Source organism: Mus caroli, chromosome 12, assembly GCF_900094665.2.
Source record: "Mus caroli chromosome 12, CAROLI_EIJ_v1.1, whole genome shotgun sequence".
NCBI classification, from domain to species: Eukaryota; Metazoa; Chordata; class Mammalia; order Rodentia; family Muridae; genus Mus; species Mus caroli.
In genome coordinates this window covers 5,662,023-5,679,427 of record NC_034581.1, presented here as the reverse complement: position 1 = coordinate 5,679,427, position 17,405 = coordinate 5,662,023, and the positions used below count along the sequence as shown (strand labels likewise).

The following is a 17,405-nucleotide window of genomic DNA, read 5'->3' as shown; positions in this document are numbered from 1 at the left end:
GGGTCCATGCCCAGGTGTCCCCCTGAGAAAGCACAACATGCAAAAACACAGAGAGAGACACACAGAGAGAGAGAGAGAGAGAGAGAGAGAGAGAGAGAGAGAGAGAGAGAGAGAGAATGGAGGGAGTGGGCACAGGAAAGGGAACTGATGGAATTTCTGGTCTTGGTCTTCCACCAAAAAACTCACGGATGTAAGAAGGAACCAAACTGAAGCCATTTTGAACAGAACTTCCATCTTGAGTAGGGGTCAAATAAAGCTTCAGTTCCCAGGACTTCCGTGGGTAACTGACATCCTGGTTGAGAATGCTGGGCAAGTTGCCCCACCACAGTTGAATACCCCAACCAATGGGAGCAGGATAAGCATACCACAAAGACATGTTCCTAAGGACATCTCCTATCCCTAAGTCCTGATTGGTGGGATAACTTGGCACAGATGTTTGTAGATTTCAGGCTTAAAAATTCTGTAACATTCTTACTCCAGGTTGCAGTTCAACTCCCAAGTCTGTTCTGCGGCCCCCATTGATCGCTAGCAGCCTGAGTATGATAACTTTTGTCATCTGGTTAAATACTTCCTAAGATGACTATTCGAGGATGCAGTCAGCCCCTGAGTGTGTGTTGTTGTCACTGACTACTCAGGGTTTTCTGCCTAATGCAAATAAAGGTCTTGCTTTGCTAGACCCTTGCGACTGCTTGGGTTGTTTTGGATTTTCGGATCCTAACACTGATACATATATCCCTTCCCTTCTTTGCATCTCAGCTTCCATATTCATAAAATTAGCAGTTTGACCTAAATGATCAGTTTTCTTCCTCACTCTGTGTGGTGTTTAAATACCAGTGAGCAGAACTCTTAGTCTTCCTCTCCATGTGTCCAAGAGAGTGTGTGGTCATAAAGGTAATCTGGAATGCTCATATCGATTGAAATAAAACCCAGAAAATATCAAACATTCAAAAAGATGGAGAGTTTTGGATCCTGGGGCTGGAGAGTTTGCTCTTGGTTAAGAATACTGGCTGTACTTCCACAGGACCCAAGTTGATTCCCAGCATCCACATGGCAGCTCACAACACTCCAGTACTAGCGGATCCAGGGCCCTCTTCTGGCTTCTGCAGGCACTGCAGGAACATGATGTGTGTGTGCGTGCACAAGCTTGCATATGTGTGTGCATATGTGCATGTGTGTGTGTATCACTTATATAAATTTATAAACTAACATATACATTTTAAAAACAAAGAGCTTTGTAGCCTTTCCTTCTCCCCTCCCCTTGTATTAATGTTTTTCTTTAAGAACAATAACAAAGGAGGGTGGAGGATGGCTCAGTGATTTACAGCATTGACTGCTCTTCCAGAGGATGCTGATTCAATTCCTAGCAACCACATGGTGGCTCACAACCATCTGTAATGGGATCTGATGCCCTCTTCTGGTGTGTCTGAGGACAGCTACAGTGTACTCATACACATAAATTAAATAAATAATTCTTTAAAAGAAGAACAGTAACAAAGAAAGCGCACTAGTAAGGCCCTAAGCCATCATAGCACAGAGGTTCCTGCACATCTGGGTTTACAGCTGCACTATTCACAGAAGCCAGGAAATGCACCAGCATAAGTGTCCATCAGCAAGTGAATGGATAAAGGAAACATGGTACAGACACACAACAGGGTCTTATGGAGATGTGAAGAAAACTGAAATCATGATTTTTTTTTCAGGAAAGTGATGCAACTGGAAATTACTATTTCAATCCAGGGGGAAACAGACTCAGAAAGATGCTGCATGTTTTGTCTCATATGAGAAATCTAGATGAAAAATTTGGATGTATGTATTTGTATATGTGTGCACATCACAGAACCAGAAAGGAGTTCATACGAGAAAAGGAAAAGATCTCAAGGGGGTGAGAAATGCAAGATGATACAAGACAAGTCGCAGGGAAACAGATGGGTGTTAAAGGGGAGGAAGGAGGGGGGCCAATGAAGTAGGGAGAGGAGCCTGAGAAAGGCAGCAGGGAGAGAGAATAATAAGAACACAGACAATGGCACATGCCTATGAAGAGGCCATGGTACAACCTATTCATATACTAACCTAAAGATTAAATTTTAGATAATGACCAGGCCAAAGAGACAGCTCTGTATTTATGAGGACATAGCGTTTTTGCAGGGGACCCGAGTTCAGTTCCTAGCACATGCAGTGACTTACCACCTGTAACTCCACCTCAAAGGCCATCTCTGACACCTCTAGGCAACTCACACACCTGTGCACATACTCATTATTTTTATTTTATTGGTTTTTCTTTTTTGTTTGTTCGTTTTTTAAAGGATTTTATTTGTTTATTTTATATATATGGTGAGTACACTGTAGCTGTCTTCAGACACACCAGAAGAGGGCATCAGATCCCATTACAGATGGTTGTGAGCCACCATGTGGTTGCTGGGAATTGAACTCAGGACCTCTGGAAGCAGTCAGTGCTCTTAGCCTCTGAGCTGTCTCTCCAGTCCATTTTATTGGGTTTTCAAGACAGGGTCTCTCTCTGTAGCCTGGCTGTCCCAGAGCTCACTGTGTAGACCAGACTGGCCTCGAACTCACAGAGATCTGCCTGCCTCTACCTCTGCCTCTGCTTCTGCCTCTCTGCCTCTCTGCCTCTCTGCCTCTCTGCCTCTCTGCCTCTCTGCCTCTCCTCCTCTCTGTCTCTGCCTCCTGAGAGCAAGCACTGCCTGGCTCTAATTTTTTTTTTTTTTTAAAGAATGGTACCAAGGTCTATGCCCTGTGTAGGTTCTCACTTTTCCTCTCATGGTTTCTATCAAGGCTGCTAAACTTGGGTAAAACAGCTAGAAGGCACTCAGGAGAAAAGAGGTCAGAGCCTAAAGGAAAACTCACCCCTGGAGAAGAGGCGTCAAATAACTCTCACTCAACCACGGTCCCCAGAGGAAGCCTCACCTGAACACGTTTTCCCATCAGCGTTCAAGGTGTAGCCTTGGCTGCACTCGCAGTGGTGCCTGCCGTCACCATCGCTGACACACACGTGCTGACACTGGTGTGTGCCAAGCATGCACTGATCCAGAGCTAGGCAAAGAAATGCACAGTGATGACATCAATACCTAAGACCAGTTAGACATCTTCCCTAGTTCCAAGACAGTGCCCTCCAGGGTTCTTTCTGACTCCATCTTGACTTCACTATTTACAAAACAAAGTCTCTGATTTATTAGATAATTGACTTGAGACATTGCAAAATTAGAATTATAGCTCTTGCTATACCATCTCTCAAAGGAGAAAGTTAATTCTGAGTTTGGATCTACTAGAATCAAACATTTCCACAGGTCAGGCAACATCAGTCGAATCTGATATTGTATTTGGTTGAACTCTGTACCAAAAAAAAAAAACAAAACAAAACCATACTCTTGCCTCTCGACCCTAATTGCCAAGGAGAATAATAATGTACTGTCAAGAGTTCTGTGAGCGAGTGGGCCCACTGTAACTGAAAGCTGACTTGCAACAGTTCCACCTTTTGTGCCTAAAGGGAACTGGAACACAAGCATGCCTATCCTCTGGACCTGACCACACTTGAGCAAGTGAGACACGCTTGGGCATGCAAACAGTGTGCGGCCATCCAGCTAACAACCTCACTGCGCATGAGTCTAAAGCCCAGCTAGCTCCTTGGGTTCTTAGTAGCTTCAAAGATGATGGATTCAAACCGTAAATACAAAGAGATTAAAAAGAAAAGCATGAGATTATGTCAGCTCCATCACATCTCCATCTTTTTGCTCCTGGAAACACTTATATTCCATTGGAATGCCCCCTTCCCACATCCAGTGACGTGTTTTGAAAGACAAATCAATGAATTTAGTCATTTCTACAAAACTAAGGCCTGTTAGAGGAGGCTTGAGCTCCCGTGGCAGGTAAACCAGCCTCCAGTGCCCTTGGCACTAGGACAAGGCTAATATTTTCCCAAGGAGTGCCTTTTTGTGGAGTGATCTTTCCAGCCATTGACTACAACAAGCTGCCCCTCAGTCGTGTTTTTTCCAGAGAAGACAGTCCTCCCCACCCCCAGAACAAGCAGGTCTTTTGTAAGAGAGGGAAAAGATTGCTGCTCACCGCTGTTACTTTACAGCCTTTGAGCCCACCCCCAGTTGCTAACTTTAAGACCTAACTTAACCACAGACCAGAGTCCTGATGGAACAGCCCTCACCCACAGCTTGAGGGGGTTTTCTGAGAAAAAGAAAGAACGCCACTTTCTTTCAAGAACCTAGTAAGCGCCAAGTAGATGCCATCAAAGCCAGTGGTGTTTTTGTGAAGGCCTAGTGTCCAGGGCACGGAAGACAGGGGATTCCAGCCAGGTCTGGCAGCGATGAGGCCAACACTTCATCTCCCATTTCCCAACCAGTTGATGATTCTGGGCTCCACAGTAGAAATGAGACTTTAGATAGAAAGCCTTATTGATATTTACAACTGTAGCTCCTGGCTCACTTGCCTGTCTCTCCACCAACTCCATAGGTATGAGAAGGCTGGGAGGAGCCACCTTTAACTTTGTATGTGGGAAATATGAACAGACACAGGATGTGCACGGCAGAAACTTTCTGTGCTTAGGAAGTCACCAAGGTTGGAAAGGTGTCGCACTTCCTTCAACAGTTCTACAGAGGCTTTCAAATGATCATGACATTTTTAAAAATGTGATTTCCACAAACCATAATTCTATTTTTTTAAACTTTTAAAGCTTTCTTTTTGATTTTTCTTTTTTATGGCAGGGTCTCATGTTGCCAAGGCTGGCCTCAAATTCAGGATGTAGCTGAGGCTGGCCTTGAACTCCATCGCTCAAGTATCACACCCAGATTACATCCTGATTGGGGGTGGGGGTATCTCCAGCACTGAATAAATTCATACTATTGCATCTGATTAATTCATGAAAAAACCCTCTAATAATATTAGCATGTTCCTATTCAAATGCCATCCAAAAGAAAGAATAGAAGAGTAGCAGGGTGATTTGTTTTCAATATGTTTCTTGTGTCTCTACGAGAATCAGAAACCCCAGCTCTTCTGGTCTCTAATCCAATTATTCCACAAAAGAATCAGCAGAGAAAGAGTCGAATCTGAAAACGAGTGTTATTAATTAAATGCACATGGCCAGAGACACTGGGCCAGAGACACTGATTCTCGCAGGGCAGATGCCACTCTGGATTCTGCAGAAGAACAGCGGGGTGCTGTTGAACCTGAAGATATAAGTCTTAAGGAATCCTTCGGAGGAGAGGGGAGGAATGGTAATGGTGGAGAAGTGGGGCAGGAGAGATGGCTTCAGTTTGTGGGTTTGGGTTTTATTTCCGACCCTTTCAGGGAGAGGCAGGATTGTTTATTCTGGTTATTTCCAGAACTTAACATGTGTAACTCAAACATGAAGGTTTTATGAGCAAACCAAGTTACGTATAGTACAGCCTTGTTCTTCCAGACCAACTCCATGTGTTTAGGTTGGTTTAAGGGGGGAAAAAAAAAGCACCAAAAAAACATTGCATGTGTATGATTCTTTCAGAAAATTTCTACCCCCCAACCCCCCAAAATGAATAAACTTCTTTTTTCAGGGGGCTGGAATGTTGGCTCAGCACTGAAGAGCACACACTTCTCTTGCAGAAGGCCCAACTTTGGTTCCCAGTGCCCATCATGGGTGGCTCACGACTGCATACGACTCCAGCTCCAGGGGATTTGAGGTCACTGACCTCATCCAGTCCCCACACTCATGTGCACATAGACACATAATTAAAGATAAATCTTTAAAAACCAATTTCTGATCTCGCAAACTACAAACTATAACATCCTCGCTAGCTGGAAGCTAAGACCTGGCTGCTTACCACAAAAGGTTTCCTGGAATCTAGCAGAGAGTTTCTCAATGACCCCGTAGGTCTCCACGTAGAAGACGTGCTCTTCCAGGGGCTTGCTAGCCATCATCTTGAGGGACTCCATATCTGCCCGGTCCACACCCACAGCATACAGCTCAATGCCAGATGCACGGGCTCGAGCAGCCACCTCATTCACCTGGTCCTGCGGCCTCCCATCTGTCACGATAATAGCTACCTTGGGGATGTTAGACATGGGTCCCCGAGCCCCGGCCTCCACAGTGAAGGCTTCCTCCATCGCTGTCTGGATAGCTAGCCCTGACATGGTGCCTGTTGACAAGGGTGCGATTCGTGCCACAGCCTGTTTCAGGGCCTGCTTGTCGGAATAGGTGTTGAGCTGGAACTCTATCTTCACAGTGCTGGCGTAGTTCACCACAGCCACCCTTGTGTCTGTGGCTCCGATGTCCAGAGTGTCAATGATGCGGGAGACAAAGGTCTTCACCTTGGTGAATTCCAGAGGCCGGACGCTCCGAGAACTATCAATGATGAACACCAAGTCCAAAGGCCTGCTCTTGCAAACACCTGCAAAGAAGGGTATAGAGAATACAAAAGGCTAAGCCTAGGTCAGATCACGATCAGAAATGTTACAGTTCTCATTCCCAGAGAACTCTGGGGTTCTGGAAAGCCCGAGCCAGGAGCATCCCCTGATGCCAGCAGTACCATTGCCGGCTTCCTTCCCGAGGGCCACCCTCACTCTGGCCTTGAGCCTTCCCAACATTTTGCTTGAGGACTTACTTATCTGACTGTTTAAAGTCCTGCTCCTGAGAGTCCTTGGAAGGCCTGGGACTGAAAGGGTCCCAGGCCCTCCCTGGCACTTGGCAGAGACAATGGTGGGACAAGGACTTCACTTAACACATGTGCACTACATGTCAGTCTTTGCAAGCATATCTTAAGGAGCAGAGACCATGACCTAGCACCTCTCCTGCTTCCCCTCAACTCTACTGGCCACTTCTCTTAGCATTTTCCCCCTTGTCACTTGCCTACAGCTCTGCCACAAGGGCAGAAAAGGAGAATCGTCAGCTTCAAAGCTCTTACATTCTTTCTACACAAAGGCATCTTATGTCTTTAGTAAGTCAACACATGCTCATAGTCATTTATTCTCTCTCTCTCTCTCTGTCTCTCTGTCTGTCTCTCTGTCTCTCTGTCTCTCTCTCTGTCTCTGTCTGTCTGTCTCTCTCTCTCTGTCTCTCTCTCTCTCTGTCTCTCTCTCTCTCTCTGTCTCTCTCTCTCTCTCTGTCTCTCTCTGTCTCTCTGTCTGTCTCTCTGTCTGTCTCTCTCTCTGTCTCTGTCTGTCTGTCTCTCTCTCTCTCTGTCTCTCTCTCTCTCTGTGTGTCTGTCTGTCTCTCTCTCTCTGTCTCTCTCTCTGTCTCTCTCTCTCTGTCTCTCTCTCTCTCTCTCTCTCTCTCTCTCTCTGTCTCTGTCTCTCTCTCTTTACTGCTTCCTCCAACCTGATTTGCACAGCCCACTCTCACCCAACTGAACTGAGTCTAGTGTCAGGACTAGATGGGATCCAGTTATCACATCTCTCTTTTTTTTAAGCCATTCTCTACTTTCAACCAACACTCACAGGAATGCAAGTACACACACACACACACACACACACACACACACGCATGCACGCACATGTACACGCACACCAGCATAGCCCTAGGTGAAAATAGGGTCCTTGGGAGGTGTCTGTGAGGGCTCCTTCTTTCCTAATAAAAGAACAGATTGGTGCTATTTGCTCGTCGGTAGGTAGATCCAGAAACAAATTCTTCGCTGTGAATGGTGGCACCAGCTGTATTCAAAGTACTTAGGAGGCTAAGGGGGAGGAAACCAAGCTTGAGATATAGAGTGAAGTCCTCTCAGAAAAACAAGGGATCGCTATTTTTTAAAAAACAAAATATTTAGACTAAGTCATTTCTGAGAGGAAAAGCTTTCTCTGCAACAGGGATTTTTCCCTCTGTCATTGCTGGGTGTTATTTGTTGTTGTTTCATTCTGAGGGCTGGAATCAAGCCCAGAACCTTATGTACCCTAGACAATATTGTACCACTGAGCTACATCACCATCCCTTCAGTTATTTATTTATCTATACATCAGTAGGTATTTATCTATACCTAAGCACTTAATTATTATTTCTTTGAGACGGGACCTACTGTAGCCCAGGTTAGCCTCTAAGTCACGTGTGTAGCCAAGAATGACCTTGTGCTCACTGTCCTCCTGCCTCCGCTTGCCAAGGTTAAAGGCATGCGCCACCACTCATAGCCTTCAAATTTTGCTTTCAAAAAGCAGATTTTTTTTCAACTTCTTGGTTTTACCTTATCAGCTGGATATACTGCATTAATAAAATCCCACCTTACTGTGAAAGGCACTGTAGGAATCCCAGCATGCTAACACAGATCCTAGGAACTAGGCAGCTGCTCATGTTTTGTAGAGGTTTGAGGGGAGCAAGCCCTGAAAAGCAGTAGTGTAAGCCTGGCCTCCATGACTCTTGTCTCCCTGCCCCAAGGCCTTTCCAGTACCCAGCAGCTGTTCCCACTGAGGCAAAGTTTTCCACCACAAAAAAACCAACATGTGCCCAGCCAACGATCGTATGTTGACTTTGAACCACCACCCAAAAGATGCTGTATATGTCATGTGTTTGGTTAAGTCACGAGGAATTACAAATCACTTTTTAAAACAGCTCCCCAATTTCCTTCAAGATTTCCAGGGGTCAAGGAGCAAGGAAAAGGACTCATGTAGAAAATTTTACCTGGACATAGGTCTATACATTTTCCATGGTTGTATCGGAGGGAAAAGCCATCATGGTTGTAACCCATCGCTTACACTAACCCCCAAGTGATATCCCTACAAACCCGTGTGTCCTTGTAACTAAACATGCCTGAGTCTATCCTTCTTGGATTTCCCAATAAGTCTTCTCTTAGATGTGATATGCAGGATAATTCCTGTCCTTTTTCCAGGGGCTTGCACAAATGCTACTAAACATAGCAAAACACTGCAGCTATGATTGGAGGGCTTTTACTGAGGAAGTTGGCCTAGATTTTCTCAGATGAATTCAAGAAAGTTACCAAGGTCCCTAAAAGTGGAAGAAGTAGCCGAAGAGGGGTCTGAATGAGCAAGATGTGAGATGGGCTCAAGCTGCTGTTGCTATTTTTCAAGAAGGAAGACAAGGTAGAGCTCTTTTCTCGTCCCTACTCCCTCTACAAAGGTACACAGTGTTCTTTAATCGCAGTCCCAACATCAACAGTTTGATTATCAAGAAAAGAGAACGTGGGCTTGTGGGCACAACTCTGACAGTTAACTTAACTTGCATGGGTCCCACTTATGCCCATCTAGGTAGCAATGCTCTTGCCATTTTCAATCTGGAATTTCAAATCAGTTTTGATGGAGAGTTTCCTGAGCTGGTTCTCCACATATCCAGCAAATCACAGGAGGAGACAGACCATGCAAATCAGCCAAATACCACGGCTGGCCAGATGAGCCTGAACGTCTAAAATATGGTTTGCTATAGCCTCTTTCAAGTCAAGACCAGACAGACTAGAGCTGGATCTTTGAGTAAGAAAGAGGAAATCTTCTGTAAGTGGTACAGAAACTTTAGCAAGCTGTACTGTGGACGGAGCCCCTGCTTGACTTTTGGGGTTTTGAGTTTCACTCAGGGGATCTGATGTTGATTTTGGGTTTTTTTCACTATGTTAATCCTTGGGGTCCCTGTATGTCTTGTGAGGGGTCATGACAGGTGTTTATCAGCTTCTCTGGGCTCTGTAGCTTTGTTCTGCTCAGAGCAATGTTAGTGGCTGGGGGTAGGGGGGAATGGAGTTGTTCGTCAAAGACCAGACCTGTCTGGTTCTTTGGGGATTGACAGAGTATAGTTTGGAGTATGGGGGCCCAGTCGGCATAAGCAGATACCCAGGTCTGGGGCAGAACAGAGTAGGGTTATAGAACAAGATCTTCCCTGGACACCTAAATGGCAGCTTGGTTTGCCATCCTAATCTCACTTCATACACCTCCGCTAAGTCGTCCCTTTTTCCATATTCTGAGTCTCCTCTAAATCCTTTCTTCTTAGGAAAAAAGGCACACACAGTGAATGCAAAATAGACGAAGATTTCCAGGTAACAGCAAACAGAGTGTCAGGAAAAGTTTGCTCTCCCTAGCCAAAAGATCAAGGCCAGATAGAGCTGGGAGCCCCCATTCCCTGGATGGCGCTCCTACAGGTGCACGTTGTCCCCTTCCCAAATCACAAGGAAATTCAGGATACCAGATGCTATATCATGGTCATGCGCGTGACCTTACATTCTAGCCCTACCCGCTCCCCTGCGTTGTCGGACCCTCAGTTTCTGAGCAGGACTGCAGGGAAAAAGGATGCTTTCTCGAAACAACACCCTGCCTGCCTGAGGCTGGGATAAAGGCACGTAGATGTAGCATGCTACGTTCCTGGGTCCCGGCCCCTCTTCCCTCCTCCAGCTATGGCTGTGGCACCCTCTCTGGAGAAGTAGTTTGCCACCCACCCACCCAACTGTACCTGCGCCGCGGCTCCCGGAATATGGCGCGCGGGTGGAAGTAGCCAGAGGAGAGAGATGCCCAGGGCTGCCCCCGGGGACTCGCGTCCCCAGCCGGCGGACGCTCGCGCGGGCCAAACGTCCAGGAGCAGCCGGGGGAGGCAGGAGCAACAGCGGCCAGAGCAGCAGCAGAAGTCCCGGGAGGTGGCGTAAGGGGGCTGAGAGCAACATGATGGGCTTGACGACCTGCCGGGGTCTGTGAACAGCGAGGTAACCGGGATACACAGTGTCAGACGCGGCCATAGGGCCTCACATTGGCGACCAATTTAAAGGTCCCGCTTCTGATGCTCCGCCCCGCCCCGCCCACTAGAAGGCCTTGCCACGAGAGCCCGGGAGCCGCCAAAGGCCAACAAGAAGCCCTGTCTGTGCATTCCAGTGGCAGGAGCGGAATGTCTGGGACTAGGCGGCCAGCGGCACGGTGGTCACTGCCCACCTAGTCCAGTGGGCTCGGCTGGGTGCCTCCTGGCCGATTACCTCCTTGTAAAACCAGGCTAGGGTTGGGGGACTCCTGCTCTATCCCGGCCAGATCTGTGCCCCCAGATTTTGTTTGACAAACTTCAAGTTCTGTACCCACTCAGCTGCAGAACAAGAGCCTCACACAACGCACCTTTCACCGTCCAAGAAAACTTGCTGTGATTTTTTTTTTAAAGGATAGATAGGCCTCACAAATTCTAGCATCGTGAATGGGATGCTTTCAGCCCCGTTTTAAATATTCATAAACATTTAAACTTATACTACTAGGAATAGTAAATCAAGCATACACTTCCCCAGAGAGCCTCCGGTTTGCTGGAAAAACACCCACTTCCTCTCCGGAAGAATAACCAGCACAGGACTGGAAACTGCTCGGGAGACCTTCAACTCACTGTGTGAGAGAAGATGCACAGATCGTATACTGTTAGGGGAACGTGATGGGTTAGAAAAGTGGCCGTGTGAGTAGGAAGGGCTTCTAACAGGGGGCGGGGGGGGGGGAACTGAACTGGATTTTCAACCACTGCAATGAGCATGAATGAGTCTCAACAGAGCCAATCCAGTCTTTTCTGCCAGGACTGTTGCCTTTCTACCATCCACCGTGTGGTAACCTGACAGTCATGTCTCCTACAAATTATACAACAGCTAAGAGGTAGAGGTAACCTGGTGTCCTCTGGGTGAGTGGATACACAGAAGATGGTATGTGCATGTCTTAGTTAGGGTTACTATGGCTGCGATGAAACACCATGACCAAAGTCGTGTTGAGAGGAAAGGGTTTATTTGGCTTGCATTTCCACATTGCTGTTCAGCATTAAAGAAAGTCAGGACAGAAACTCAAGGCAAGAACCTGAAGACATGCGCTGATGCAGAAACCACAGAGGCGTGCTGCTTGTTGGCTTGCTTAGGCTGCTCTCTTATAGAACCCAGGACCACCAGTTCAGGAGTTGCTCCACTCACAATGGGTTGGTCCCTCTCACATCGCTCACTAATTAAGAAAGTGTCCTACAGGTTTGCCTACAGCTCGATCTTATAGAGGCGTTTTCTCAGCCAATACTCTCTCCTCTGATGACTCCAGCTTATGCCAAGTTGATAAAACTAACCATCACACTGCATGTATGAATCCTAAGCAGCCTTCGAGATAAAGTTCTAATGCAGGTTACAACACGGATGGACCTCGAGGGCATGTTGCAAGGTGACATAAGCCAGCCACAAGGAGACATGTTTGGAATGATACCGTTTGTAAGGAGTATCTAAAGTAGTCAGTCTGCACTGAAACAGTGGAAAGCGGAAGGAAGGCAGTTGGAGTTGATTGGTGGGTGTAAGCTTTCAATTCTGTAAAATGAGAAGTTGTGGAATCTGACCCCACAGAAACATGAACACACTGCTGTAGCTAGAATGTGCACTCTTCACGTTCAAAAGTCGGGAACTTAGCCCTCAAGGTCCCACACTGGTACTATTTAAGGGTATTTAAAGGTATTTAAAGGTAGACTACTTAAGCATGCCTGAAAGAAGTCACGAGGGAAAATTGTCACGATGGCATTAGTGGCTTTCTAAGAAGTGTTGGTCTAGAGAGATGGCTCTGGTGGGTGAAGTTCGTGCCACACAAGTATGAGGCCCTGAGTTCTGAACCCCAGAATTCACATTGAGCTGGGTACAGTAACACACACCTGTAATCTCAGCACTTCTACAGTGGGACACAGTCACACACAATAAAGAGAGCCTATCTCAAACAAGGCTGGTAGTCAAGAGCTACACTAGAAGTTTGGGCCTCCAAACCCATGATGAACAAACCCATGCCTTAGTTACATACATGAACACACACACACACAGGACAAAAGAAAAAGTGGCTGGGGGTGTAGCTCAGCAAAGTGTTTGCTTAGTGTGCATGAAGCCCTAGGATTGGTCCCAAGCACCATCTAAACCATGCAGGCTGATAAATCCAGGCACACATGGAGGCAGGAAAATGGGAAGTGTAAATGTTACCCTCTACTACATATCAAGTTCAAAGCCAGCAGGATGTCTCCGAGGGGGCTGGGGAACAGTGGAGGAAGAGATGAGCTGCCTTGCTGACCCTGGGCTCTCGAGTATAGGCAACGGGAACACAAGGACAATGTTTGAACTGTTCACCGCTCAACTCCCAGAAACTGAACCTTGGCACATGAAGGCTCTCGGTCAAAGATAAGACTGAGAGGCCAGAAGACAGCAGTTCCTGAAAATAGAGCTGTTTTGACTTACTGTGGCAGGGTGGTCATCATGTGTGAGAGAGTGTTTGCAGAAGAAACAGCCGGGCTCTGCTTTTTCAGAGGAAAGGCTTTGCTCTGTTCCATCTCATGGACAGACAACAGACTTCTCTGTGTTGGACATCAGTACCACACAGTAGCCTTCCTTGACCTTTTTCAGCAAGGTGTTGGTTCCTCAGCCACCACCAGGCTCCCACTGGGGTAAAATAACACCAAGACAATGGTCTGATTTATAGTTGCCTGTGAGCAACTGTGAAAAAAAAAAGAATTATTGAATCAAGACTAAGAAATAAATTATGGGTAGTTTTTTTTAATTTCATTTTAATGTTTCTGTATTGACTTTTTTGTTATTTTTATTTTTTGTAACTTTTTTTTTTTTTCAATAGGGTCCACGTGGCTCTAGCTAGCCCAGAACTAGCTATGTATATCAGGCTGGTTTTGAACTCACAAAGATGGACCTGGCTCTGCCTCCCAAATGCTCAGACAAAAGAAAGGCATGTGCCACCATGCATGGATAAGATGTTTGTTTTTATTTTATGTATATGGGTAGTTTTGTGTGTGTGTTTGTGCACCACACGAGTGTCTAGTACCCACAGAAGCTAGAAAGGAGCACAGATTCATCTAGACTGAAGTTGCAGGTGACTGTGAACCTCCACCTAGATGCTGAGAACTGAACTCCAGTCCTCTGCAGAACTGTGTACTCTAAACCATCTCTCCAGCCCACTCCCCACTTCCATGATTTATACTGTACCAACTATATTAGAACTTTTATCTACAGGGACACTTCACCTACCACCCCTCTAGGACTAGTTCTCAAATCTGTACATTACATTTGTAACTCTCCTTTGGAACTCTCTCCCTAAAGATCACAGAAGTGCTTTACTCAACACATCTAAGAGTGAACTTCACGTCATCCCCCATAACAGGTCTTCCTCCCTTCGTTCCACTATAGCTCTGGCTGCACAGGCATGACCCAACCTTGACATCTCTGGTCCCTCTGGTATTAAATAAACCGTCAAATATTCTAGCCACATCTCCTGCTTAATCTAACTCTCAAGAATGATCTCAAATCACTCCATGGGAAACATATCTTTATTTTTCCAGCCAGACGGGATGTCTGAAGGAGAGATCAAGGAGAACAGAAAACACACTTAAAGAAATAATGGGCAGTGAGGTGGTTGTCGCCCGTGTTGTGTGTGTGTGAGTGCGCGAGCGAGTGAGTGAGTGAGTGTGTGCGTGGGGGCACTCGGCTTGTTGTTGTCGGTGACTTCCCCCTTCCCTCCACCCCTCCCCTCCCCAGCTGCAGTGGCCACTCCCTGGGCCGTAGGAAATGAGCGATAAAGATGACTTCGAGGTGGAGAGCGACGAAGAGCAACCGAGGTTTCAATCTGTGGCTGACAAGTGGGCTCACCATAATGCACTGGAACGAAAAACGTAGGGACCACATCAAAGACAGCTTTCACAGTTTGCGGGACTCAGTCCCATCACTCCAAGGAGAGAAGGCATCCCGGGCCCAAATCCTAGACAAAGCAACAGAGTATATCCAGTATATGCGAAGGAAAAACCATACGCACCAGCAAGACATTGATGACCTCAAGCGGCAGAATGCTCTTCTGGAGCAACAAGTCCGTGCACTGGAGAAGGCAAGATCAAGTGCCCAACTGCAGACCAACTACCCCTCCTCAGACAACAGCCTCTACACCAACGCCAAGGGCAGCACCATCTCTGCCTTCGATGGGGGTTCAGACTCCAGCTCAGAGTCCGAGCCTGAAGAGCCCCAGAGCAGGAAGAAACTCCGGATGGAGGCCAGCTAAGCCATGCGGGGCAGGCCAGCAATAAAACTGTCGACTCTCTCGACACGTCCTCCTTCTGTTCATCATTAGAACCCTCAGAACCATTGAGAAGACTCTTTATTTTCCTTTTCTCTTTATTAATTGTTATTTTTGCATAGAAGCTCTTGGACAACAGCTCTCATCCCCTTCCCTGTGTCCACTATTTTTAAATGTATTCCCTTCAGGGGTTCCTGTCCCCACCAGAAATTTTAAACCAAAACACCCCAACTTGGCAGCTCTTTCTGTGGAGGACAGACAGCCGGCCAGACCTCTGAGTACACGGTGTCCTGCCCACCCTACCAGCTCCTCCAGCCCTCAGAGCACGGTGCCTGGAGGATGCCTGCTCTGCTAGGCTCTCCTCCCAGTCCTCCCTCACCTCTGTTTGGTGGACTTTGTGAATCTCTGAACTGTTCTGTTTTGACAAGAAGACCAGATTGGAGTAATCAGAACTCACTCCCTCTCCTTTGTAAGGATTATTTTTTTGGAAAAGCTGTCTCTCCTGTTGAAAGATGCGATTCTTGAAGAAGCTTGTGTGGTAGAAAAGGATAGTGGGGACAGATTTGCAGCACCCTTGGCACAGTCGGTCACTTCGGCTGTTTAAGCCTGAAGACCCAGCCTTCCACAAGGCCACGGGACGCTGGTATGTATGTATAGGAGGCGGCGGCAGTGAAAGGATCGGCTCTCAGGAGTAGGGGTGGCTATGTGGGTGGGGCTGGGAGGGAGTTTTAGGTGGGGTTGAGGTTTTGTATTAAGGGCCAGTGATGATGTTTTGATATTTATTTCCTGCTACTGAAATTTGAATCTGAATGAAATGCCCCCTATTTCTGATGATGTCGATATTGTAAAGCGACAGATTCATAAAGTAATGATCAAATCTTCATTTCTTTCTGTGTGTGTTTCTAAGAAATAGAGCCAACTATTTTGTATGTAAATACCAAGAGCGACTTACCTGGTACTAAACCCACAGCCCAGTCCAGCCTCCTGCCCTACTTCTTTCCTCCTGTCCTGGAACTTGTCGCCACTGTGTGATCCGTCCTGGCTCGGCTGTGGCCAGCAGGTCCCAGTGAAGGGCTTCTCGTCTCGATGCTTCATTTCTTTGTCTTTTTCCTACTCTGTTGCCGGCATTTGCTGATTTCTAGTGTATACTTTGTAGTCTCAGTCGGTGTTGATTCCATTCCATGGAAATAAAAAGTATGTTGTACATACTGCCCAAGAATTGTCCTGCAAGTTAAGGCTTTCCCCTTTACTATAAGAATATAAATAAAAACTTATTTTATCCTTAAAAAAAAAAAGAAAGAAAGAAATGATGGGTAGGGGCTGGAGAGATGGCTCAGTGGTTAAGAGCACTGACTGCTCTTCCAGAGGTACTGAGTTCAATTCCCAGCAACCACATGGTGGCTCACAACCATCTGCCATGGATCCGACGCTTCTTCTGGTGTGTCTGAAGACAGCTACAGTATACTCATATAAATAAAACAAATCTTTTTTAAAAATGGGTAAAGAATTTCCATACATGATGAAACCCACAAACCCACAGATCTGAAGCCCTCGGTGAACTCTAGGCACAGCAAACATTTGAGACCACAAAGCCAACTTTAAGTGACATCACGACAAATCAATAGAAAATCAGTGCTACAAAATGTTTGAATTGCTCAAGGGGAAAAAATGTTCTATACAGAGTAGAACAAAAGCCAGTAAATTTCTCTCTGAAAACAGTATGTTCAAGAAAACAGTGCGGGAACATCTTTTATACCCTACAAAAATAGCTTTAGAAAGCAAAGGTAGAATAAAGACACAGCAAGCCAAAAGCCAAAAAACAAACAAACAAACAAACAAACAAACAAAAAACAAAAAACCCACCTATCATCAGCAGAATCACCTGTAAAAACATGTCAGAGGAAGTTTCTCCAGCAAAGGAAAACTACCACCAGATGGGAAAAGCATGCACTGTGCTACAAAGTTAAACAGATACCTACATCATCTTATGATTAATCTTCTCTTTAAATGACAACTATTTAACCAAAAATAAGAAGCACATAAGATCAAAGGAGGGAGGACTCTGTGATGATACTCTTTGTAGTCTGAGTTACTCACTAAAGCCATAGGAGCCGTAGATGAACCAGCCATGAATATAAACAAGGTATCTGGGGCTGCCAGCATCAACCATGACAGCATGATTCAAATTTTCTAATAGAAGAGAAACAAAGTCTCTCTTTCTTTGGTTTCCAGGTCAAATACTTTTCCATCTTGACCATTCCCTGGTTGTGGCTTGCTCTCTCACACACTTCAAGATAATATTTGCAGAGTGATTTGTAGGCAGCCAGCCCTCCTGTTCGTCACCTTGATTGAGCCTTAGAACAACTAAGAGAAGTACAAAAGTCAGGATTTACAGCTTCTTGATTTTACAGAGGAACTGAAGCCTGTCATCCTAAATACACTTCATAGGACTGGATCACCCCATG

At 46.1% G+C, this 17,405-nt stretch overlaps 1 protein-coding gene and 1 pseudogene across 2 annotated transcripts in view; one reads left to right on the top strand and one right to left on the bottom strand.

Moving 5' to 3' along the window:
- Matn3 (matrilin 3) overlaps nucleotides 1-10,686 on the bottom strand; it is a 20,910-nt gene extending 10,224 nt beyond the window's left edge. The window contains exons 1-3 of the mRNA XM_021179565.1: nucleotides 10,367-10,686; nucleotides 5,820-6,386; nucleotides 2,923-3,048 (exon numbers count right to left, since the gene is read on the bottom strand). Of these exons, the coding sequence (XP_021035224.1) occupies nucleotides 2,923-3,048; nucleotides 5,820-6,386; nucleotides 10,367-10,646 (973 nt within the window). The 5' untranslated portion in view covers nucleotides 10,647-10,686. The remainder of the gene's footprint in view (nucleotides 1-2,922; nucleotides 3,049-5,819; nucleotides 6,387-10,366) is intronic.
- Nucleotides 10,687-14,441: 3,755 nt separating this feature from the next.
- Nucleotides 14,442-14,979, top strand: LOC110307224 (annotated as a pseudogene). The gene has a single exon (XR_002379367.1). The product of XR_002379367.1 is annotated as a protein max pseudogene (transcript).
- Nucleotides 14,980-17,405: the final 2,426 nt, after the last annotated feature.